Source organism: Carassius gibelio, chromosome B2 (genome assembly GCF_023724105.1).
Source record: "Carassius gibelio isolate Cgi1373 ecotype wild population from Czech Republic chromosome B2, carGib1.2-hapl.c, whole genome shotgun sequence".
NCBI lineage: Eukaryota > Metazoa > Chordata > Actinopteri > Cypriniformes > Cyprinidae > Carassius > Carassius gibelio.
This window is the reverse complement of record NC_068397.1, coordinates 8,379,355-8,405,097: the sequence shown is the minus strand read 5'-3', so window position 1 is coordinate 8,405,097 and position 25,743 is coordinate 8,379,355. Positions and strand designations below refer to the sequence as shown.

The following is a 25,743-nucleotide window of genomic DNA, read 5'->3' as shown; positions in this document are numbered from 1 at the left end:
GAATTATAGCTTGTTTCCCTCAATCAAAACAGTTGCATAGCACATGTCTGAGTGCTTAAACCTTAACCCTTCACTTATCAGTCAACATGATTTATGTCTTTTTTATGTAAAAGTCAGGATGAACCCAGGTGAATGTCTTTAACGCTTTTAAAACATGATTAATGTCAATGTCAATTTTAACATCATTTGTTGTTGACTTTTTAAAAACCTTTAAATGGTTGTCAGACAAATAATGATTCATTATATGTAGCTGGTGGCCTGATCCTGTGCATTTTGATATACATGAAGTTTTATGACACATGAATTGCAAATATAAACCTTCTTTTCTCCACATTCATCTGACTGAAAGTATCTTAATGGCACTGGCACTGCAAAAACATGACTAAACAGCCCTTTTCTGAAGTGCTGTTCATGTGGATCTCAAAGCACTGCAAGGATGCTTGTTTTGAGAGATGTGAGCCTGACGCAAGTCATGTGAAAGGGACTTTAGCTTTGTACTGTAGCTTCAAAGCCCCCAGTACTGTGGAGACTACAGATTTTGACCTACAACATTTAGACTTTTGAAGACAGAATAATTTCCTAGTAAGCTCAAGCCTGTCAAAGAAAGTTACCTTTAAGTTATTGTACATTTACATAATCAACCACCGTCATTCTCCACTGCTAAGCTCTTTAAAGGCTGTTGACCCCAGACACACAGTAACACACTTACAGACACAACACCACACCACCAAATCAGACATGCTTTCATCATAAAAAGCTCTTGATCTCTCTGCCCCTTCTGATGCGCCCCACACAACTCCCTTTAGACACACTCACTTTTAATCCTTAAACAGGATGCTTGCCATGTACCCCAGTATGATGAAAGATGACTCCCGTCTCAGTCAAATCCTGCACAACTCTGCTGTTAGCACTGATCCCCCCTGTGTATGGGGCAATTAGACAGAACCACCCCATATAGGTCACAGTTTATGACCTGCTAGACACAGAAATCAGTTTAAACCACTAGACAGAGTTCAGGTTTGGTGTACTCTGATGCACCATCTGACTAATATAGATGATATGTCATAGCGTAACCATTTAGCTGAATTAAAAGTTTTCAATGGAAAAATAGCTGACAAGGTTGCTTTTCTCTACTTGACTTGAAAGACAAATCACAAATTCAGTCATGGCTGGGATCACGTGGTCAAGTCTGTATTGCTAATCCAAACAGCAATATCTTAATGCATAGAAGGCAGCATGTGGAACAAAGGTACACGGGCCTCAGAAAGCAAACATGAGTCGGATTTAATGAATGAGAAATAATTTTGTTAAGTGTGCACAATCATTCAGCAGCCTGACTAACACTGAAATAACACTGTTTATAGCTTGTAGATAGTGCTCAAATGTTGTTCTTTATTTGAGCATGCTTTTTGGACACACTGATCTGCTTGATTTGGTTAGAGTATTGCAGAGGGGGAGCCTTCTTGTTAGTAGATTATATTTTTGTCCCCATGGAGAGCCATAAACCATGCATTTTACCATCTGTTGGCCTTTAAAAAAAAAAAAAATATCGTGCCACTCTGTTCCACTCTGCTTCGCCTGAGGGTAAAACAAGGTTTCTGCAGCTAAGCCTCTCTTTCTGTTATAGGCTGTAGAGAGAATGCTATTGCCACTGTTGCTCCCAGCCCACTGGACCCAAATATATATCTCCTAACCAGAGAGCTCATATCAGAGAACAAATTGTAGAATAAGCCCTGAATGGATGCACAGATAGTGAAGTGAAGTTAGTGAAGACCTAACCATGGGTGTAAAGCAGCTCTAAAGAAGATAAGTGTTGTTCATCAGCTCAGTTTAGTTTAATATCACTCAAATCATTCATTGTTTAATCTTATTCAAGGGAAATGTAATCATATTGATTATATTATATATTTTATATATTTATAATGTATAATATAAATTTTATTTTATTTTTTATTTTTTAGTATAGTAATAGGTCGAGTAAGAATTTCCTGTAAATATTTTATAAAATAAGTGCTCATTTTATTTCAGCAATAATGTATTATATTATTTTATATTGTATTGTATTGTATTATATCGTATTGTATTGTATTGTATTGTGTGGTCTCATCCCACTAAAGATGTCACATTTTATCATGCGTAAATGCAGTGTTTCATGAAGTGGACACTACAGGGAAGATAAGGGTTTTGTTTCACCATTGCAACAATTAACACATTTAAGCATGCATTCCACACTGGTGACATTACAACAGTAACTGCAGTTGGCAAATACTGACAAACAGACATAAAAGCTCTTTGTGATAGTTGGGAAAATCATTCAATACCTATACTACCTATTTTGCCCATTTAACCATCATTTTTTGATTATGCAAGTATGGATCATACTTCCAGTCAACAGAGCTGATATAATGATGCACGGATACCCAAGAAGCATTTTTTATGATCTCAGTTAACTGTCTGGTTCAAATGAGACCTTTAAAGAGAGACAGAAAGGTAAAATATGGATAGTTTAGGCTCAGTTTCACCCTGACCCCTAGGTCTCTTTCCCCCCCACATGGATATCTTTGTAAACGGAGCCACAGTGGAGGCCCGTGTGCTAAAAGCTCATCCCAGGGTATCATTTACTGTCAGCATGTGTCTGTTTCTCATAGGGATGCAAACTGAATTGCATTGTGTGTGTCTGGAAGATTAGGTAAAAAGAGATCTTGGAAGTCTTTGGTGCGAGCTTTAGGTAATGCAGTTCAGGGTGTTTGAGACTTGTTTTTGTGAACTGTTTTAATATTTGTGCATGTTTTCCTCTTTCCCAGCCTATTCGCAACACATGGAAAACCATATCAGTCCTCCAAGCTATCTGAGCCAGCCGCTGCCTCCGGTGCATTCCGGACGCTACTCCCCGACCCCAAAAACCATGGTGGGAGATGATGATGTAACCAGGTATTGTCAAAAATTGTCTGCATAAATCTTCGATGATGATTTTTTTTCTGTCTGTGTGGATGTATAACGTTATAGATAATGTTTTATTCTTTTACAGTTTAAATAAATAAACTGATCATAGTCCTTATTATGGCTGGGTATTGGTAGTTTTCCTGATTTAATAAATCTTTATTGAAAAAATAGTCTGGATGGCTCATAATATTCTTTTTTTTTTTTTTTTTTACTGCGTTGATAGTGTTGTATATTATTTTGTGCAACTCAATAGAAATGTGTTTTCCTGCCATTGTTTTGTGGTACACTTAGTATCATCAGATGAATACCAGATTAATCTTGTACTTGTAAGCCTGATGTTTGAGTTCAACAAAAGATGAGCTTCAAGCTGTTCATTTATAATGTGATGCCATAGCAAGCCAGTGCTCTGTGTCTCCTGTGTGATGTTCAGGATGATATCATGACCTGTTTAGAAGATGAGATGCTCTGAACTTTTTTGATTTAGTTCACTGGAGTATCGATTTGCTGTTTACTTTTACTCAGGTCAGTTGGCCAAAGCTGCAATGCTTCACTGAGGGAGTTGTCAATTGTGAGGGCAGATGGCAGTTCCCATTTCAGAATGCCATCCATGTCAGACATATGTGATGATTTTACAAGGTTATCTATTTTATTTTTAGAATTGGCCCACTTGACGGAGCACAATCAAAAAATAGACTGGTTGCAAAAAAAAGGGTGTGGTTATACCATTTATCCAGATGTAACACCAGACACTTAGACAGATAGAGAAATCTGACCCAAAACGACACATCATTGCAGATTTAGAAATTTGATAAGCTCCAAATTTAGCCCATCCACGTCATGTGTGGGTTCATTTTCAGAAAAACCGCAGCGCATCATCAAGCCTCTTAGCCAGCTTGCCGGAAAATGAATAAACAAGATTGTCGTAATCCTGCAGAACAAACGATTCTATTAATCTGACCATTTAGGTGTACAGGAGGATGTGAAGTTTAGCACAACAATCAGACTTACAGTACAGCCTGAAAGGAGCATGTGGCCCATTCTGGATGTCATTGTGTTCATTGTTGATTTTTATAGCAATGCCCTATTTAATGGGCAAGAGGTGATGTGATATAATGGTGGTTGATTTTACAGTATCAGTATTTTAAGTTGTGGCTGTGTGTAGTAGAACTAGAGCAGCAGTGCCTCCAGGAGGTCAGTTATATACACTGACCTTGCACTCTGTTCATTTATGGAATTATATAAAAAATACTTTTAATTTGCCCCTTAGTTTCTATATCACATGTGTGTATGTATGTGTGTGTGTGTGATACATATATATATATATATATATATATATATATATATATATATATATATATATATATATATATATATATATATATATATATATATATATATATATATATATATAGTAATGCACTTATGAAATTCGGCATACAGATACAAGTTCAAGGCACCTGAAAGCAGAAATATGATGCTTCTATATTATACGATGATAGAAACATAGAAAACTGTTATTTTAAATTATATTAATGTAGTATTAATGTGAAAACCTTACATCAGAATTACTGTATAAGATAGGTGTCATTAAATGTGATCTTACAAACTAGTATGTCTGACTCTTATAGAATCATGCTGTATGACATGTACAAAACAGAGAACACAGCGTACTTTCCTGAATTAGGACAATGTAATCATTTTTGCTATTTCAGACAAAATGAACAGTTGGCATTTGATGCTGTGAGTCTGTTAGTTTATTTTTTTTTAATGTGGTTGTCTGAGGACGTTTTTATTTTTTGCTTATGCAGGGAACCCAGGAAGGTGGTGTTGCATCGAGGCTCTACAGGGCTTGGCTTCAACATAGTAGGTGGAGAAGATGGAGAGGGCATATTTATTTCCTTCATCCTGGCCGGAGGCCCTGCAGACCTCTGTGGAGAATTGAGGAAAGGAGACCGCTTGGTGTCTGTGAGTATTACAGTGGGCACTGAAACCATGTCCTGTCACACTGAAGATGAAATCAGGAGTTTTTCTAACAGTATTCAGCAGACATACTGAGCTCAGTGCTAAACAGTGTGCAGACCATACTGCTTATCCTATTGACATAAAAATGGCTGTCCCTTTCTTAGGTGAATGGAATAGACTTACGCGGTGCCACTCATGAACAGGCCGCTGCAACCCTGAAGAACGCCGGACAAACAGTCACCATCGTTGCCCAGTACAGACCAGAGGGTGAGACTTGCTTGATGAAAACCAGCTCCACAGCAATCATTTTATCCACTCATTAAAAACAAACCAGAAAGTAATCAATGTACAGCAGGAGACTCTTAGCAGTGTTATTGTGAGAAGAAAAAAATCTAATAAGCCCATACTCCAATTTTACAGCCTTCTATTGCCATTAGGTCAGATCAATCAGGTCTCATAAAATTTTTTACTTGAATATTGAGTCATCCGGGTCTGACAGTTCAACCTGTCCTACAGACCATTATTATACTCTTAACAATGAAGGTACATTTCTGATACTTTGTCTTTCACGCCCCTTGATAAATGTAGGTAGACTTATATTTTTAAAGTACTGATTCTGACATTTTGAGTCAGTGGTTGTTCTGCATCACTTACATTTATACGGCATTTATGCCATGTGAACATTTTGGAAAAGATTGAAAAAGACTTCCTTTATAGGACATAAATTGGTGTCCAATTGCTACTTATCATGACAATGCTATGCGTATGAATATTTGTATAACTTTGATAATGTGCTTTGATAACATTGTTTTTATGCACAAATATTCCGCAACTCTCTTTCTTCTCTCATACGCACAATGCCCTATGAGGGTGATATTTGTGGCCTTGTGTTTCAGAGTACAGCCGTTTTGAAGCCAAGATCCATGACCTAAGAGAGCAGATGATGAACAGCAGCATCAGCTCAGGCTCAGGGTCCCTGAGGACCAATCAGAAGAGATCACTATATGTCAGGTACTGTATTCTACAAGGAACTAAAAAACTGAATATAAAGTCACTATGAAATCAAAATTATATAATATATAATGAACTGACTATTCTTACCATTCATTTTATTTTATGTTTTTGTAATATTGAAATTGCAATAACCTTGCAATAACGTTGCTTTTCTGATGATATGGTTACCAGCGCAAGAGTTGGACATAAAAACCTCCCCCGTCACTCACATGATATCACCGCAATTCACTAACATAGTGATTCAATTGTCCAATCGAATCCTGATGGATGAAATCAAGTCCTTAATTTTTACTTTAAAAAAAAAATCATATTCAAGAAACTCTTTCACGTGGATATACGTCACTGTAAAGACGATGACTATTTCCATGACATGCCAACTTTTTTTTTACTAAATTTCATATTTGGAAATAAGATATCTTATATTTGCAGTTTACACACATCTATCAAAATGTTTTAGCAATTTTTGAAGCTTCTGGCCAGACCAATATTACCGTATGCTCTCAGCTAAAGGAGCAAGTTTATTTTTCCTTTGGTCTTACTTTGACTGTTTTCTGCAGGGCACTGTTTGATTATGATAAAACTAAGGATTCTGGGCTGCCCAGCCAAGGCCTGAACTTCAGATTTGGGGACATACTGCATGTGGTGAATGCTTCAGATGATGAGTGGTGGCAGGCACGGCAGGTCACTCCTCAAGGAGAGGTGGAGGAAATGGGTGTTATCCCCAGCAAGAGAAGGTGAGAGATAGAAGTATATTAAATTACAAAAATGATTATTATTGTTTGCAGGTTAATTTAGGCTGGTAAGTTTACTTGGATGCAGGTCATGCTGACTTGTGTTTGTATTAAATAGTATAAATAGGACCCCCAGCACCACTCCAGACTTCTTTGACCAGACCTGAGTTTGTCATCGTTCTCATTTAGCTGAGTAGCATCAAGTGCTTATCTTAGAAATGTTCAGATGAAGGAGCATTAAATGCAGTGTAACTGATTAATACCAAAGAACAGCTAATGTAATATGTGGTCCTTATGTTTTCTCTCAAGAGTGGAGAAGAAGGAGAGAGCAAGGTTAAAGACAGTTAAGTTCAACCCCAAGTCGCGAGAAAAAGGGGTGAGTGAATCTTTTTATACATGCATACCTACAAAGATTTGAACAATACTCTGTTCCAAAACCAAGTGAGTTGCTTTGCTGTCTACTAGCTACATGTTTTTTAAGACCACATCTTGACTGAATTGGAGCATCGTAAGTAAATGATTTGCAACACTTTGCATTGACAGCCCCTGTGTCGTGCCGCATATATATTCATGAGTAAATTTGTTTTTTAAGAAATATTTAGTAACATTTATAAATTTATAGTTTAATGCATCATCAATAAATAAAGACGGCCATGTATTTCAATAAATAAATAAATCTTACTGACCTCAACCATCTGATTATTTTTATTGGCATGCTGCCTTAGATTTTGGCCAAAATTATGCATCCTAGAAAGCAGCATTTTAATCTACATGCTTCCTTCTTGAAACAACCTTTTCCTCAGAAGTATGATGTTTTAAATGCTTAAGCATTTGGCAACTCACTAGGGATTGTAACCAAATTTAGGATGTTGCTTATACTGTGTATCTAGAATGACAATGAAAATGCATTTCAAATTGCTTTACACGTTAGTATTTGCTAATGTTCCTACCTCTGTGAAAGTTTGACCATTTGATATTAACTCACAATTAATAATGCTCAGTGCATTCTGTAGAATTTAATATTCTTATACTAATCAGTCTGCCATATGAATGGTCCAGTCTAAATTAACAGCATGCGTAGCTAAGTGTCGCAGGCCCAAAAAACGCATATAACAGTACTGTAATACATCTATAACTCATTTATGAGGCATAGAAGTCAAAACACCAGATTATCTAACAGCCCGAGAAAACATGCATGACAGGAAAACGAAGGACAAATACGCTTGCCATTGATGTCGGACTGCTCGTCCTTCTGTATGCCACCCCTCTTCCTCTCCTGTCCTTCATCTTCAGACCTTCCTCTTTTTGGCTACCTTGCAATGCTCTCCAATAATCCATAGTGCTGCAGTGTAAACCAGCCAGTTTTATAACTGATCACTGCATAAGAGTGAAAATGTACCTGTAGTCCTGGTGCTGCATCAGAAAGAAATTCTGCAGAAGTAAAAAGCCATACAGTTATGCTTAAATCATTTTACATACAAGCTGTTTCTACAGCAAAGGATTTCATACTATATTCACCTGCCCTTGAACGAAAGAAAAGGAAATCAGGCCAACTTGCTTTTTTTTGTTTTGTTGCATGTTGCTACTGATAAGAAAAGCAGCCACAACCAAAGCAGTTTTAGGCCTCCACATGCTTCTGGCACACTCACAGTGTTTCTTACCCTCTGCATGCAAGTCTGTCCGTCTGCTTCTCTTGTGTTTGAGATTTCCTGCTGCTTGGCTGTTTTTTGAGTCTATGACTCAAATCCATTTATTTGTCCACTTCAGTTCTTCATGCATTTCATGTACAATTCTGACTTTGTGACATCCTCCATTAATTGAGTTAACTCGTATAAATTTTATCAGTGGGATTTGATTAAACCCTCAGAGGACCACAAAGTCGAGAGCAGAACAATCATCTTTTATTTTTTCCATATGGACATTAGCAAGCCCTCTTCCCCTTCTCTTCTTTTCTTTTGCCTTCCCTTTCCTTCTCTTCCTCAACAGTCCCTCAATGACAAGCGTAAAAAGAATCTGTTTTCCCGCAAGTTCCTTTTCTACAAGAACAAGGAGGCGAGTGAGCAGGAAACAAGCGATGTGGACCGTAAGTACAGAAATCAGCACTCCAGTTCAATGCTGGGCAAAAATAGGGAAGCAGCAGGTCATAAGGACAGAGGTGGGCACTGCTCCACTGGACGCAGCAGACATCAGAGCCTACTTTAGATAATGCAACACCAGTGGACAGAGACAGCTTGGTGCTTGCTGTGTTCAGTGGCTGGACCAGGCCTTAGAGTGTCTCAGTAACCCTTGTACTCTTGTGGTTGTTGTCTCTCTTGTTGCTCCCTTCCTGACCGATCCACAGGACAACCCAGATGACATGTTATCCAAAGGCCAGAGTAAGTTCACCATGTAGATGCCCACTCGGTCACCTCTGGACCAGACCTCCATGCTATCTGTCTTCTTCTCACATATTTAATTCCTTGCTCTCATAATTCATACAGTACCAGACAAAGAGTTTTCTGTTTCTGCTGTTGATGGTGGAGGTCAAACTTTGTTTTTTTTTTCTTTTTCTTTTCTCCACTGTTTCACTGTGCTGAAATGGAATCTCTTATTCAGCATCTGCATATTTTCTATTCTCTTGATTGTTTTTTTTAAATATAATTATTTGCAATCATACTTTAGATAGTCAAACTATTATCTAGTTTACAGTTTACTGTTTACTAGTTGACATGTTTTGGATGGACAGTGACCATCATCCAGTAGTTTTTTGTTAACTCCATAAAACCACACTTAAACAGGCAAAGACACCTTCAGAATTAATTCCAAATACTTTGTAACTAAATTAGGTTTGGGAAAGGAAATAAAACTTAAGCATGGCTGAAAACAAACTGTGATTTGCTGTTTCTGGTTGGAGGTTGTATTAATTACTTAATTACTCACCCTCATATTGTTTCACACCTGTAAGACTTTTGTTCATCTTCGGAGCACAAATGAAAATATTTTTAATGAATTATTAGAGCTTTCTGACCCTCCCATAGACCGCAAAGATCCTAACACGATCAAGTTAAAATCAGACATCGGACATCGTTAAAATAAATCTAGGTGACATCAGTGGTTAAACTATACTTTTACAAAGCAACATGTGCAAATGAAATCAAAAATAGAGACTTTATTCAACAATTCGTCTCCTTCTGTCACCCTATAGCACCATTTGGGAGAGTATAACATCGTAAACAACATATGTATGCAGATACGTTGTTTACATATGTGATGCTTTCCAAAATGGCGCTATAGGGTGACGCGAGGAAAACGCAAATTGTAAAAGTGACTATTTTAGTTTTCTTTGCACAAAAAAAGTATTCTCGTAGCTTCGTAAAATTACAGTTGAACCACTGATGTCACATGGATTATTTTAGCAATCTCCTTGCTATCTTTCTAGGCCTTAATCGTGTAAGGATCCTTATTGTCTAGGGGAGGGTCAGAGTGCATCAAAAATATCTTAATTTGGTTCTGAAGATGAAAAAGGTCTTACAGTTTTGAAGCAACATGAGGGTGAGTAATTAATGACAGAATTTTCATTTTTGGGTTAACTATCCCTTTAATGTGTGATTGAATTTCATTGAACAAAACTTTGAATGCATCTGTATATGCAAGATGAGTCATTTTTGATGGAAGATAAAGACTTAAGTTTGGGTTAGTTCATCCAGAAATGAAAATTATATAACTTACATTACCCTCATGTTAAGATTATCATCTTTGAACCAAAAATAATAACTAAACCTATATATATATATATATATATATATATATATATATATATATATATATATATATATATAAATTATTCTTTCATCATATGAAGCAATTCTGTCTCTAAGAAAATTAATTGAATTCAAATTCATATGGAGTAATTTATGGTGTCTTTATGAACTTTTTGAAGCTTGAAAATTGTGGTTGCATAGATTTTTGGACTATCCCTCCTTTAACTTTCTAAATCCGTAAATCTGCCAGTTAAGTTATTTTTAAACATTACCACAGACCTCTTAATGCATTGAAGGATACAAAAAATAAAATAGGGCACGCTTGCTGAAATATTTAGGTTCTATTTCATTATCATTTTACTGAAGTACTTTCAGATATTCAACCTGAAGAGATTTATGAATCAGTGACTGATAGTAGAAAACAATGGTGACTTTAGAAAGCAGAATGAAAACATATTAATGTGAAATTATTTGGAATTATTATTATTATTATTTATTTTATTATGACCTGTGCTAGGTAACTTTGTCAGCTAATAAGAATACAGTAGCATATGACCTCAAAACTACCAGATTTGGACTAAAAGCCACAAAACTCATCTTAGAAGGTGGACTGTGTCCCTTAGTGGTGTGACTATTTCTCCACTATGGTGAGATTTAGGACTGTTTTTTCTGGCTTATTTGAAGTCACCTCGTGCATCATCATGTGCTCCTATTCTTGGTTTTCATCATCCATTCCCCCTCTGTTATGATTTCAGAGCATGTCACCTCTAATGCCAGTGATAGTGAGAGTAGTTACCGTAAGTTCTTCCTTCCATTGTGCCGTTCATCCGTCTTTCTCGTCTGCTTTTCTTTTACATATTTAACAATGATTCTCTCTCCTATCCTCTCTGCTATGCATTAACATGTATGGGAGATCCATTTTATAATGCAACATAATAAATAAATTAGTAATGTTAATAAATTACAGAGTAATGCTATTGTGGATTTATCAAGTGTTTACATTGCTGAATGCCTGCCCCTCAACTGAGCAGCACTGCAGTGAGACAGGCTGGGTAATGTTCCAGAAGCCACACAGATACAATAGCAAAATCAATCAGTGAGCCCTCTGCCAGCCCCTGGCTCAGTCTCCATAGCAACAGTACATCCCCCCATCACTTCCCAGCCCTTGCCCTCGCTCTGTCAGTGACAGTCAGAGTCACAGTGGTGCTATATCAAAGCCACTCTAAAGATATATACTGTCTCACGGGAGTCAGATATTACACACCGCTGTGATCAGCAGTACAGACTGTGCATTAGTGCAGGGCATTACCAGCTACTGCATGGTACAGTAGTTTTGTGTCACTATTCTATACGTTTTGTCCACTATGTCCAGTAACATTTGAAAACGATATGAATGCGGACATAAACGATTAAAAATGTATGGTACATTTTTATTTTTACTGGGCTGTTAAATCACTGTTCAAAAGATTGGGGTCGGTTAGATTTTTTACAATAAGAATGCTTGAGGACACGTTAAATGAAACAAAACATATTAAAAAAGAAACAAAATTCATCAAAATAAAAATGTCATGAAGACATTTATGATGATACAAATGATTTCAACTATTTGAAAATAAATGCTTTTCTTTTGAACTTGCTATTAATCAAGGAATCCTGTAAAAAAAAATACTATCATGGTCCCCCCCCCCCCACACACACAAAAACATCAACATCTTTTAACTTTGCTAATAAGAAATATTACTTCAGCATCAAATCAGTAATGATTTCTGAGGGATCATGTGGCTTCTGAAAATGCAGTTTTACATTCAGAGGAATAAATTAAATGTTAAAATATAAAAACACTTTCTACATTGTAATAATAATTCACAATATTATAATTTTTACTGTATTTTTGATCAAATAAATGCAGCGATAGTGAGCATGAGACTTGATGACCCCAAACTGATGAATGTTAATATTAAATTAAATAAATACATTTTATTCTGCAGCTATTTATTTTTATATAAATATGCTTTGAGAAATACATTTGAATTACGCAACAATCATTGGAAATTCTATAGCTATATTGCAATGTAGCTCCATGATACACATTTGTGCAGGAGACATAGTTTGTGTATTTTCATTTGTGATCTCTCATACATGTGAACAACTAACAAAACAGCAAGTTAATTCTATTTCTTTGGAATAAATGCTTAATATTTGGTATTTTAAGTATGCAATATGCTACACTTTGATGTAGTAAACAGCACTAGCATGTCACAGGCCCTTAGGAATTCTGCCCCTAACTTTGAAGAACAGTGTTCATTAATTTACTGCACGTATCTGCCTCTAACTCATAGTGCACATGTGGGCAGTCAGCCTTAGGCAATCAGGCCTACTGAGATCCACAGAAAGAGCTCCACTTTAATCATTATGACAGTCTCATACCAACCGTGACAGAGAACTCCATTGCTATTCACTAATCATATGTGTGGCTTACAGGTCCTCTAGTGGCCACAAGTGGATCTCACATTTAATAATAATGCATGAGCAGAAAGCATTGCATCGATTTCAGAGTCTCAATATGCTTGACTGGGTGTGATAACATAAAATGATGAATTGTTAAAGCTTAACTTTGTGTGTGTGTGTTCATATATCAGGTGGTCAAGAGGAATATGTGCTGTCTTATGAGCCAGTCTGTCAGCAGGAAGGTAAAATGCTAATGATTGTCTGTATCAGCAACATTACCCATAAGATTTCAGCTATTAAGTCACATCAAGGAGAATGTATTTGATTTCTTGAATGGTCTTTCAACAGTGAACTACTCACGACCAGTGATTATCTTGGGTCCGATGAAAGACAGAGTAAACGATGACCTGATTTCGGAGTTCCCTGACAAATTTGGTTCCTGTGTTCCTCGTAAGTATCTGTACACTGTATGAACTGATTAGATAACATGATGAGGGACACATTAGTACAGTTGCCTTGGTGAAAATGACAGTGTCGTTTGCAAGCATGTCGTATAAAAGGCATTTAAGACTGCATTGACATGGTTCAATATCTCTATTCTGACATTTGAATTGATTAATTATTTCTGTAAGTGATGTAAATTATTATTTGCAGGGGTCTGTTTGATAGGGATCCACAATGAATCTGACTACTTAGTTTAGCGAGGTTATTAAACTGTGAATAACTGTTATTTAATTAAAAGTAAGTTGGTACTGTGCCCTTCAAAATGTAATAGTCTCAGACAATTAATGGTGAGGTTTAAATAAAATGTGCATTAAGAATACAGAAAAAACCCATGTTCTCTTTATTTAATAAAAAATTCACATTTTCAAATATTTCTGAATATTATATTCAAACAAATAGGTTTGTAAACATTTTTGTTGAACAGCCGATAGTAGACAAGAGAAGAAGTCCCATGTACTGATAGCTTACAAAAAAGACGGTGGTTCTTAACCAGGTGACCAAAGCAACCATACCACTTAAAAAGATTCAAAATAAGAACAAAAAAAATCCACAAATTAATTTTTCTAGTTATGACGATCTCAAAAAAATTAAATCAGGTATAGATTGTAAAAAATATTTTCAAAACTCCTTGTCCTAATCCTTATCTAGAAACCTGGAAAAGTCATAGGGCAGAATAAATGCAGCCGCTATCAGGATTTAATGCATATATACTTGCATTTAAAACTACAAATCGTCAAACCACTGTAAACTACATTTGTTAATTCTGCTGTAACCATGGCAGCATAACCTGTAACATATGCTGCTCTCTGTCTCAGATACAACAAGGCCGAAGCGAGATTATGAGGTGGACGGGAGAGACTACCACTTTGTTGTTTCTAGAGAGCAGATGGAGAAAGACATACAGGAGCACAAGTTCATCGAGGCAGGCCAGTACAACGGTCACCTGTATGGAACCAGTGTGCAGTCTGTCAGAGAGGTGGCAGAAAAGGTGAGATCCAGTGTTTTATTAACAACACTAAGGGCCCTATTTTAACCATCTAAGTGCATGGTCTAAAGCTCATGGCACGGGTGCACTCAAAGCTTGTCTGAATCCACTTTTGCTAGTTTAATGATGGGAAAACGGTCGGCTTGTATGTGCACATGGTCTAAACGAGTCGTCCCTATTCTCTTAATGAGAAATGGGTGTTTTTGGGCATAACGTGCAATAAACCACCCCCTTTAAAAGCCAGTTGTGCTCGCACCATGCCAGTTTTGCTATTTACATTGTGGAATATAGTTTTTCATTTTGAAAAATGTTTGTGTGCTGCTGCACGTCCCTTTGTGTGTAATAAACAAAGTATACATGTGTTGAGCACCCGCCTATAGGCACATATTACTAACGTGCTCTTTAAATAACAAAGAACAAATATTGTGCCAGACTTTAGACCAGGTTTGAGTTAGTGTATGGCGCAGTCTATTTTCAGTTCATCAAAATAACAACGTGCCAACAATGCGCCTGAACACACCTCTTTTTTTAGATCAGCATGCCCATGGGTGCAAATGCATTTGCTATTTAAACAAAATTAGAAATGCGTCAGGCTGAAACTAGCCAAAACACTTGCGCCATGTCTTGTGCCACATTGCGCCTGGGTGCATGATAAGGCCCTAATTCTACAAAGATTACATGTACAAGGAAAAGATTTGAATGCCATTACCCAATGTTTACATAAGGTGTTATTAAGGAACAGAGCTTAGTATTGTTTCTGGAGAAATAGGCATGATACAACTGCTGACAACACAGGACTGTAATGCATAACATGCAGCCTTATTGCTTATTGTATAGAAACACTGTCTTTGCTCTCCTCAGGGCAAACATTGCATTCTAGATGTATCAGGCAATGCCATAAAGAGACTGCAAGTTGCTGTGCTTTACCCCATCGCTATTTTCATCAAACCAAAATCAATGGAGAACATCGTGTAAGTAAAAGACAAGGAATCCAACTAGTATTTACAAAGATCATTGTCTATTAAAAACAATGTCACGCTTTCAATGACCAGTGTACCATGTTTCCCATTGTGTCATATTCTGGAAACTGTACCCAGTCAAACTCTTTGGGGTGCAGTTAATTAGATTTTTCTCAAAATAGATTGGTATGCAAGGATCACTTATCCATAAAGGTTTTTTTCTGTCTCCTGCAAGCACATTGATATAAAATGCTGTAATGGTGTTTGGTCTCTCTTCAGGGAGATGAATAAAAGACTGACAGAGGAACAAGGCAGGAAGACATACGACAGAGCCATGAAGTTGGAACAGGAGTTCATGGAGCACTTCACAGGTCTGTTTGTGGCTCTCATATACTGTATGAGCTATTTTTTTTAAAGCCACGTTCTATTTTGTTGTACATCAGAACCATTTCTTTGGTTTTACTCAGTGTGATGGATGACTAAGAGAATCTGACCTTTGTGTTACCTTATATTTATACTAGCACTGCCAAACAATGAATCGCATCCAAAATAAAAGATTTTGTTTACATAATATATTTGTGTGTGTACTGTGTATAGTATTATGCATATATAAATACACACACATACAGTATATATTTAGAAAATATTTACTTGTATATATTTACATGCATATAATTTATATTATAAATATATATATATATATATATATATATATATATATATATATATATATATATATATATATATACTGTATGTGTGTGTATTTATATATATATATATATGTATATACACAGTACACACACATATATATTATGTAAACAAAAACCTATATTTTGGATGTGATTAATCGCAAATAATCATTTGATAGCACTGTCAAACATGAGTATAAATGCCTGGACAAATTGAATTTTTAATGAAAGATCATGAAGATAAACAATGCATATTTAAACATATTTTGTATTTGTAAAACCATAATTTAGAAGCTCAAATCTTGGGTTGTGTGACTGTTGTGTGGTGTTTTCTTCTCGTCATCGCTGTCTCCTCACTGTGATCATCTCTGCATTACAGCTATTGTTCAGGGGGACACTTTGGAAGAGATCTACGATCAAGTAAAGCAGATAATTGAGGAACAGTCTGGGCCATACATATGGGTACAGTCCAAGGAGAAACTTTGAACGCCTTCAGGAGTTTATCATCCCCCTTTCTCTGCCTGGTTTATTTATTGATTCTGTATTCTTTTTCTTTTTGGTAATCTCAGCTGGGCTTCTCCATCTGACAGAATTCACTCAACAGATTAATTCCTTAATCCAGCATACTTCAATCTCTGTTCAGTCCTATATCTTCACCTGCTACTTATAGTTCAAGAGAAGATGATCTGTCCTCCTCAGATCTTTACTGCTTCCACGCTTACAGAAAGCAAAGCTATGCCAGACCAGCATGTTTACCAGGGGTTTGGAAACGGTACAGTTCCTTAATGTTTAAGGGAGGTTACTTTGTAAGTACAAAGACAGCGATCTGGATTTTCTGATAAGTCTCTTTTCATTTTACCCGCTCTCTTGTTTTTTGGAAATGGTAACATGGAGCTCAAGTCTCAGGCATCGGATTCATTACAATGATGAGAAACACACAAAAAAAGCAAAACTTTGCACGTTGTAGCTTCTAAGACCAGGTGTTCTTCAGTCCTTTTTTCTCATTGTTCATTTCCATCATAGTCCCGTATGTTCCACACGTTGTTGATTTTCTTTTTACCTCTCCCTTGACTGTTGTATTGGCATGCTTCTTGTTCTGATTATCATTCTGATTGTCTGCGTTATGGAGCCATTGTGTTTAGATGATGTCCCGTTGCACAGATGTGAGACGTGTGCCGCCACTGTTAGAATGTCTGTTCCAAGAGTCTACAATCAGTGTCTTACACAAAGTATGTGTTTTCAACACTTTGATTTACATTTAGGAAAGTCTGCCATTTGTAAGGAACTGATATTTTTAAGGGGCAATAAAATGCCACCGCATATGTGGAAGAAATTTATTGTACAATGAGATCTTAACAGATATTTAACCCTCCATAAACTGCCTATTTTGTTATAATAAAAGTCTGTATTGAGCTTTACTTAAACACTATTATGATGGGAGTTATTTTCTTGACATCGTAAAATGTATATTAGAGCAAGAGATTTAAATGATATAGTATGAATATATTTTTTCCCCTTTTTCTGTTACCACCCTTTATTTTCCTAAACTGAAACAACTGACAAGATGCAGGGCAGTGAGGGGAATGTGGAGAAAACAGCCTAGCGGATGATTCATATGCTATTTGAAGCTAGTTCTGTCTCTTCCTCTCCTCTGCTCACCATTTCAACATCATCTGCTCTGAGAGCGCTACATCAGAGTCGTCATGTGTGGAGAAGAACGTTCCATCCGTCCCCCTCTCAGACACAAACCGTCTCACAGGGCTGACGAAGCTTTTGCGCAGAGCTGATGTTATCCAGCTAGAAGCTCCACAGAGACTCCTTTTTTTCTAAACCCGTTGGAGAGGGGGTCTCGCCTGCTCTTCCTATGACATGATTGTTTTGTATACGAAGACTGCTTGTTCTACCACCTCACCACCTCTGCTTTTCGGGGACATTTTGGGACTGGAAAAAAGAAACATGTAAATAACCTACTGATCTGTTTCATTCCATTGATCAAAACGAACAAGAGAATGGCTAATTCAAGAAAAATAAAACAAAATCTTTCTCATACAGCACAGTGCTGGTGTGAGTTTTCCTTCAGATCAAGGCCTTAAGTATATTTGTAAGGTGTGAGATTGGCACACATTATTCTGTCTAGCTGTACACATCAGTGCACTTCTGAAAAGTTGTCATGTTGATTGTCACAGCTGTTACTTTGTTAGGCCATATGGCACCTTAAAAGAATAATCGACTCAAAAACATAAAATTTATTTTAATCATCTTCATGCCATTCCAAACCTGTATGATTTAATTTAATTTGTGGAACATTAAATATATTTTTGAGACCTGAATGCTGTATAACAGAAGTCAGTTGTCACCAAAATTGTTAGGTTATCGACATTCATACAATTAATTTACTCTCAAATAAGAGTAAGTAATACAGGCTTAGATTGACATGAGGGTGAGTAAATGACAACAGAACTTTCCAACACACTTGCTCGATTTATGTTATTTATCTATTTTATTTTGTTAATATTTTGTGAATTAATGAAACTAATTTGGGGCTCTCCAACCCTGGATCCAACTGTAATCAAATACACCTGAACCAGATAACAGAGGTGGGAGTAAGTTACACATGTGCAAGTCACAAGTAAGTCTCAAGTCTTAACCTTCAAGCCTCAAGCAAGTCGTCTTAACCTTCAAGCCTCAAGCAAGTCCAAGTCAATTTTTGTAAAAAATCAAGTTGAGTCACTGCTTTTGTCAAGCAATTCAAGTCGTTGCTTGGTTCAAGCAAGTCACTGTCAAGTCATACAATTTTTTTTTAAAGATTTAACTGAATTAATATATTAAAACAACTTAAAACTGGAGTAGTCATGGACTATGTGAGTTTTATTTGCAACAAAACAAAATTGCAATATGCCTTTCTACTCAAATTGTTCACATACAGCTGAGTTGATAATTCAATAAAAATTAAAACTACATAGCCTAAGATGTAAATGTGACTGAAATTAGTCCAACATAAAAGCATGATAAGTATACAGTGGTTGTTGGTATACAGGCATGAACACAACATTAAAGGGACACTCGACCCCAAAATGAAAATATTGTCATTAATCACTTACCACCATGTCGTTCCAAACCTGTAAAAGCTTTTTCATCTTCGGAAAACAATTTAAGATATTTTGGATGAAAACCAGGAGGCCAGTGACTGTCCCATAGACTGCCAAGTAAGTTACACTGTCAGGGTCCAGAAAAGTATGAAAGACATCGAATACTCCATCTGCCATCAGTGGTTCAACCGTAATGTTATGAAGCGACAAGAATACTGTTTGTACATGAAGAAAATAAAAATAATGATTTCTATTCAACAAGTCTTCTCTGTGTCTCTACACATCAGCGTAGTACAATTTTGGAGAATGAGCTAAACTCAAACTGCATATGCTCTACTGTGTGGGGGTAATTGAGGAATGAAATTTTTCATTTTTGGGGTGAAGTATCCCTTTAAGTTAGATCCTTGTTTTTTAACAAAAGAATAACAAGAAAAAATATTCAGAATTGAATCACACAAACCTTGCACCTGTTTATAATGTACATTATTAATCTGTGCACTGAGAGAGAGAGAGATATGCCCTATTAATATTTGGGAGTGAATGTGAAGTTTAGTGAACTGTATGATTTTCTTCTTTCATGCATCCCCATAAATTATCCATATGATTTTCACTCAAAGAGTAACACTGAAGACCAAGTTTAAGACTTTTTGTACTGTACACATGTTACTGCCGAAAAAAAAGCTTACATTTTCTTATAAACCGTGAATAACCATTTACAATGCATTCCACTTGCAAAAAAAAAAAAAAAAAAAAATTTAATAGTGCTCACAAACTGTATTTCAAAGCAGCCAAATTTTCAATAAAGCTGTTTTCACTGGTATATTTTTCTGTTTCTGTTGTAAGACAACGGGATGAATATGAAATAGTGACCGAAAGCTGCCCATTAAGACTACCAGCTCTCCGTTAGATGTTAATCTGCACAAAAATCCTGATTCATAATCATGACATCGTCCAATGAAATCAAATACACAATATAAAACCAATGTTTGTGCGGTGATTTAGGCTATATTTGCATGTAAAAACGGTGGGGATGGGGGCTAAGTTAAAGTCTTTTATGAATATTTGTCAAGCCCTAAAATGCTACTTCAGTCTGACTCGAGTCTCCCACCTCTGTCAGATAATCAAGGTCATTTGAAAATTATAGGCATGTGCGTTGGAGCAGAAGTCTACAGGACAGTAGCTCTATAGGAGCAGAGCTGGAGAGCCTTGGGCCAAGATCAAATAATAGGCTTTGTATTCATGCCACCTCATAAAATAGTTTCTTTCACATGGTTACATTTTTGGATAACACTTTTTAATTTTGGTTGAGGAAAAAAAAATGTTTACAGTATTTTCAACCATGTGATTGTAATTCTGTGGAAAACAAACATAGGAACATTAAAACAATCCAGTACTTTTTACAAAATATCAACAGTATTGGAAAGCTGCTTATTAAATCATATTTGGACGGGGTTTTTTTTAGGTATTCGCTTCTTTAGATAAGTGTATACTTTTGATTTTAACAAAGCTGCAGATATTTTTATGGTTATACACCATAAGTATGTCACAGAAACGTCATATCTGCAGTACAGTCACGCTGTGAACTGGAGCTCTCGCGCTTCGAAATTTTCGAGCTCAATTTTTGTAGGTTTAAAATGTTTTCATTTAATAATCTGGCTTCAAATGTTGTCCATAAATTGGCATAACTACTTGCAAATCCTCCATTTATTTCACAACAACAAGGCACTTACATAGTCATTCAAGTACCATTACCAACACTCAGAGACTTTACAGTTCATTTAATTTAATTTAATTGAGGGCCACAAAACCCCAGTCTTACAGTAGAACGTTATAAATAGTATTTAATAACGCTGTCCTTGTATTCACAAGTGGAATCGTAATAACGTCATTAATATAACGTTAAGGTTCACTCATTCAGTCACTTTCTGTCTTTTATCCGTCTGTTGGCGTCTCTCATTCCCTCTTTCACATCCTTTACAAATGTATCCCGCAGTCTAGTAGCTCTCCGACCCAACTCTTCCACATCCCTGGGCATCTTTGACGTCTCCTCGCGTATCTGGCGTATAGTGTCGGATCTGAGCAGCTTGGTCGAGGCGTCTTTCCCGGCGATTTGTGCTTTAGCGATGGCGTAGGCCGTGATCTGCGCCGCGCGTCTGATGGGTCGAGACTCCGAGAGCTTCTCTACTACTTGAGCGTTATTTATCAAAGCATGGAAGATCCGCCGCAGCACCATTTTGAACCTGTCACAAATATATACGTTAGATTTCACTGATATTATCAGGTTTACATTTAGTATATATTATTTTCTTAGGTAAACAACACATTACCTTCAAAGGTCCCCAATCGACTACTCTGCACGCTACTGAGCGTGTCTTTTTTTACGCGACTTGGTGCCGTTTACACACAGCACAGTGCCCTCTACAGGCGCGGGGAGTAATAAATGTAATTTTTTACATTATATAACAATACATTATATTTTCACCAGCTAAAAACTAGTTTTAAGTCCTTTTTTATCTATGTTGTAGTATGTCAATAGGAAATATCAGTTTACATAATCCAGTGAGATTTTTTGTTTGCACAAGGAGTCTGACAGCAGTCAGTGCTCAACACAGAGATCTGATCTCACCATCATCAGTGTGGAATAACATGAAGAAACAGAACAAACTGAGACAGACTCAATCCAGAATAACTGTGGCAATGTCTCCAAGATGCTTCAAAATTAATGTTTGGAAATGTAAAGTGATATTTCCTACTGACACACTACAGCAAAAGATAGAAATTACCGACTTAAAACCATTTTTTTAACACACACACACACACACACACACACACAGACTATATATATATATATATATATATATATATATATATATATATATATATATATATATATATATATATATATATATATATAGATAGATAGATAGATATACTGGTATAATCCTTTTAGCAATTTAATTGAAGTATTTAATTTGGCATTGGAGGACCATGCTTTCATTGATAAAAAGCTGTCTTTGTGATCTCAGTGTGTAGAGAGCTGATAGTGTATCTTCTAGAAACACTTGTCAGCACGACGCACACACGTCCAAGTACACTTCACTTCTAATGGGAATTGCATCATCCTTGGGGGTGTCTTTTTACGTTGAAGTGGGCCGAATTAATGAACGCACTTTTTCAGCATTGACGGAAGCAGAGTTTATCTTCCTTCTTTATTTTAAGGTTTTCAACAGTTCTTGTGAAATTGTCCTTAAATTATAACCTGTTTATGTAAAAATAATTTCTTTCACTGTTTTCTTCATGCTCAGTGCTCTTCATGCCTTACAGCATTACAATGGCTTTGGCCTTTTTTCACTTTTATGAAAATATCCACCAGATGATTTTTGTGGAGCACAAAATATATCTTTGTACGTTGAAATTCAATGGGGCATAGTGTTGTTTTTGAACAAAAATGTTAAAATTAAAATAACAAATACTTTGTTTTTAAGTTTGAAAATATAAAAAAATGTAAAATCTTTTAATCTTTTTTTTATGAAAATAACTAGGAGGATAGTCTGCAAGTTTGAAATTAATGTAAAGTTTTCGGACATTTAACTATATGTAATTTATGATTAAAAGAAAATGCATTTGTTTAATTTCATAATGTAATTAGTTAAGCATGCATTTTTTACCTTCTTAAATAAGACTGTGTACATGTAATGTATATGTAATTTCACAATTACTTTTATTATCTTTGAAGTGTAGTGCTTAATATAAAATGGTAACTAAAATATACTTAAATGTAATTTCTATTTAAACTTGTATGTTATGTATCTAAATATATCTGTAACACATTTGTGATAAAATGATACACATTTGTAATAATGAAGTTTCAATTTAGTATATTTAATATATATTCATATTAAATGTAAAATTGAATAACATACTATATTTAAATTTATACAAGAACTTTAGTAGGTTGGTCAGCACAGCAAATAAGTGCACTTCATATAAGCATGATAAATGATTATTAAAAAAAGTTTAAAATATTTAAAATGTACTTTAAAGTAAAGCATTTATTTAACATTAAAAGTGCCCTTTTAATGGCGTAGCAAGATAGGGTGTAAAAAAACAAGTGTACTGTACATATGTGAGGAAAACAAAGACAGTGTGATTGAATGCTGGAAGTGCACTACTTCCTACTTCATCTGCCATAGCCAAAGAGGAAAACCTTTAAATAAGAATAATTTTACCCTTGAACAATGCTGTATTGACATACTCGCATGCACTTTCCATTAAGCTCCATGTGAAGCTAAAGCATGTCACTGTGGTCTCACATTTACTGTAACAATAACACTTTCTGCTGTGAGTGAAACACTCATATGGCTTCACCTCTGACCAAACCAAACATAAAGAAATTGAAATGTTCTGAACAACAAAATATCATATCAGATAACACAGTGACCGAGCAACACTGTTTCTTCAAGTCCATAATCTTTTTTTCACAGAATAAGATGTTAATGTAAAGATAGTCTCAAAGAATTTAGTGCTTGAACTTCCAACACTTGAATTTGTCACTTGTACCCTCTAAGAAAAAGTAAAGAATATCCTTTCATTATCCTCTCACTTTCTTCTGTGGAATACAAAAATATTTTTTTTGAAGAAAGCATCCGTGGCTCTTTTCCATGAAAGTACTGGAGCTTTCAAACATGCACCATAAAATAATGAAATTCAATGTTCATTTTTGTAGCTAACATGCAAGGGTAGTTTTCAGTCAGAGCTGCATTGTTTTCTGCTCCATCTGCTAATGCTGTTTAAATAATAGATTAGATTGCAATATGAGAAAACTGCAGTTGAGGTGGTTATATCAAGGGGTCAGAGAAGGGCAAAGCAGATCTCTTCCATTATTCTCTCTCTCTCTCTGATCTCATTCTCGTTGTGTGCCAGACCTCTCCCCCTGTGTGTGGGACGCTGATAACAGAATCTTCTGAGAAAGTGAGGAAGTCCTTTCAGGCCTTGGGTGTGTGCCGCACCAGAAAGACGTGCAAAAGAATTGTGTGTAAAAACGTGTGTGCAGCTGCTGTAGGAAATGTTCATATTTGAGGTGTGCGGCCATGGCGAGGATCTGAAACTGAAGGTCATGGCGTTCTGCAGCATGTCAGCTGTGTCTGGTGCTCATATCCAGTACACAAAGGCCTTGAAAAGAGTCCACCACAGCTGTGCATCACATGCAGGACAAGAGACAAGAGTCTGACTTTAGCCTTAAACTAGTCGCACGTGTCATACAGCAAAAAAGGGAGTGTAATTAACGGTTTAGTTAAGAAAGAGTGGTTTCTCAGAGCATCATACATTAAAACCAAAAGTGTAGTAAGCTATCAGACATGAAAATAATGTAGAATTATCATCCTGTATTTATTTTCATAAACAAAATTTACATTTTTGCATCTCTCTGTTTTTTTCTAAGACTCTTCTTATATTAATGCATGGTATTTTACTCAACATTATATATTTCACTTCTCCCTATATATCTTTCAAATGATGTAGGCATTGAAAAATGTATAATTCCTCATAATTATGGTTTGTTTCAGGACCAGCAGACAACCGCAGATGGGAAATGAAAACCGTTAATGTGTTGCTCTGCAGGTTCAGGATTTGTGGGCAGATGTTTATGTGATCATTGTGTGAATGTTGCACAGGTGGATGTGGGGGAGACTTGTTATGAGTTTCTCTGACGGGTTCATCCTCTGATATCCTGCCTCAATACTCTCACATATTCTGCAGCAGTGTTTACTATCAAACAGAGCAGTGGGAGTATTTGTTTTTGAGAATTTCTCTATTGATCTGCTTGTCTAACGGCAGAAATGGAATTCTCTTTTCAAGAATGAAGAATTACCGTGAGAGTGTCAGAAGTGCTTGTGGGGACATGGATTTTATTTCATGGGAAAGGGGGAAAAAATAAGAAACGCAAACCAGCTTGCTGTTGAACAGCAGGGCACTACACAGTCTGTATATCAGTGATTTACTGAAACGAATTCAGAGACTAGGTACAAGAAAAAGACCATGGTAATGAAGCTTTGCTGTACACATAAATAACATTTCAGTGTCCTTTTGTTCTGTGGAGACTTGCTGCAAAGAAAGAAAGCACTTTGAAAGCTCACCAAACATTTGTTACAGCTTTCTTGAATTTCACCCAAAAAGTACATGACAACATTTCTTTACTGTGATTATCATCATGAAGGAAAAAATAAGTTATCGTGCATGGGCTGTTTATGAAAGCTGGAAGAAATGGCTCAGCTGAGCACCAGAAATGGAGGGATTCACTCTAAACCACAGCGATAGTTAATTATAGAGGCATAAATCATAGACCACCCATTGTGTCTGAGACTGATTGTAAAGAAACCTGCTTTTGAGTCTTTGGGGGACTCAATGGGGTTTACCTTAATACTAGCAACAAAAGAGACTTGAAACATGAGTCACTCTAAACAATAATCAAGCAATAATATAGATATCCACAAACATAAATAAACGAATAAATAAATGCATACAAATCGATAAAGAAAAATGTGGTTGCAGTTCTCATACTATCATTGTGCCCTTGAGCTAGACCTAATAACATCATGGTGACTCGTCATGGCAGAAGATGTTTCGACTAAAAAGAGAATTGTTTTGGGGGGCAGTCTGAACTGAATTTTTTAATATAATC

At 36.2% G+C, this 25,743-nt stretch overlaps 2 protein-coding genes across 20 annotated transcripts in view; one reads left to right on the top strand and one right to left on the bottom strand.

Annotated features, from left to right (window-relative positions):
* The window catches only part of dlg1b (discs large MAGUK scaffold protein 1b), a 147,264-nt gene extending 129,235 nt beyond the window's left edge, over positions 1–18,029 (top strand). For 13 of the 19 annotated variants that reach the window (XM_052547406.1, XM_052547412.1, XM_052547407.1 and 10 more), the window contains 14 exons: positions 2,805–2,931; positions 4,752–4,908; positions 5,070–5,172; positions 5,802–5,916; positions 6,477–6,653; positions 6,960–7,026; positions 8,637–8,733; positions 11,146–11,187; positions 13,030–13,080; positions 13,187–13,288; positions 14,158–14,330; positions 15,189–15,298; positions 15,566–15,657; positions 16,355–18,029. In XM_052547406.1, the coding sequence (XP_052403366.1) occupies positions 2,805–2,931; positions 4,752–4,908; positions 5,070–5,172; positions 5,802–5,916; positions 6,477–6,653; positions 6,960–7,026; positions 8,637–8,733; positions 11,146–11,187; positions 13,030–13,080; positions 13,187–13,288; positions 14,158–14,330; positions 15,189–15,298; positions 15,566–15,657; positions 16,355–16,461 (1,520 nt within the window). In that variant the 3' untranslated portion in view covers positions 16,462–18,029. Of the gene's footprint in view, positions 1–2,804; positions 2,932–4,751; positions 4,909–5,069; positions 5,173–5,801; positions 5,917–6,476; positions 6,654–6,959; positions 7,027–8,636; positions 8,734–8,991; positions 9,026–11,145; positions 11,188–13,029; positions 13,081–13,186; positions 13,289–14,157; positions 14,331–15,188; positions 15,299–15,565; positions 15,658–16,354 lie in introns of all 19 variants that reach the window. The other 6 variants (XM_052547421.1, XM_052547408.1, XM_052547418.1 and 3 more) reach the window with 2 other exon arrangements.
* A 2,721-nt stretch (positions 18,030–20,750) lies between these two features.
* Positions 20,751–21,513, bottom strand: ncbp2as2 (NCBP2 antisense 2 (head to head)). The gene is made up of 2 exons (XM_052547427.1): positions 21,392–21,513; positions 20,751–21,304 (listed from the first exon to the last, which is right to left on the bottom strand). The coding sequence occupies exon 2, from the start codon at positions 21,295–21,297 to the stop codon at positions 20,983–20,985; it is 315 nt and encodes a 104-aa protein (XP_052403387.1). The 5' UTR covers positions 21,298–21,304; positions 21,392–21,513; the 3' UTR covers positions 20,751–20,982.
* Positions 21,514–25,743: the final 4,230 nt, after the last annotated feature.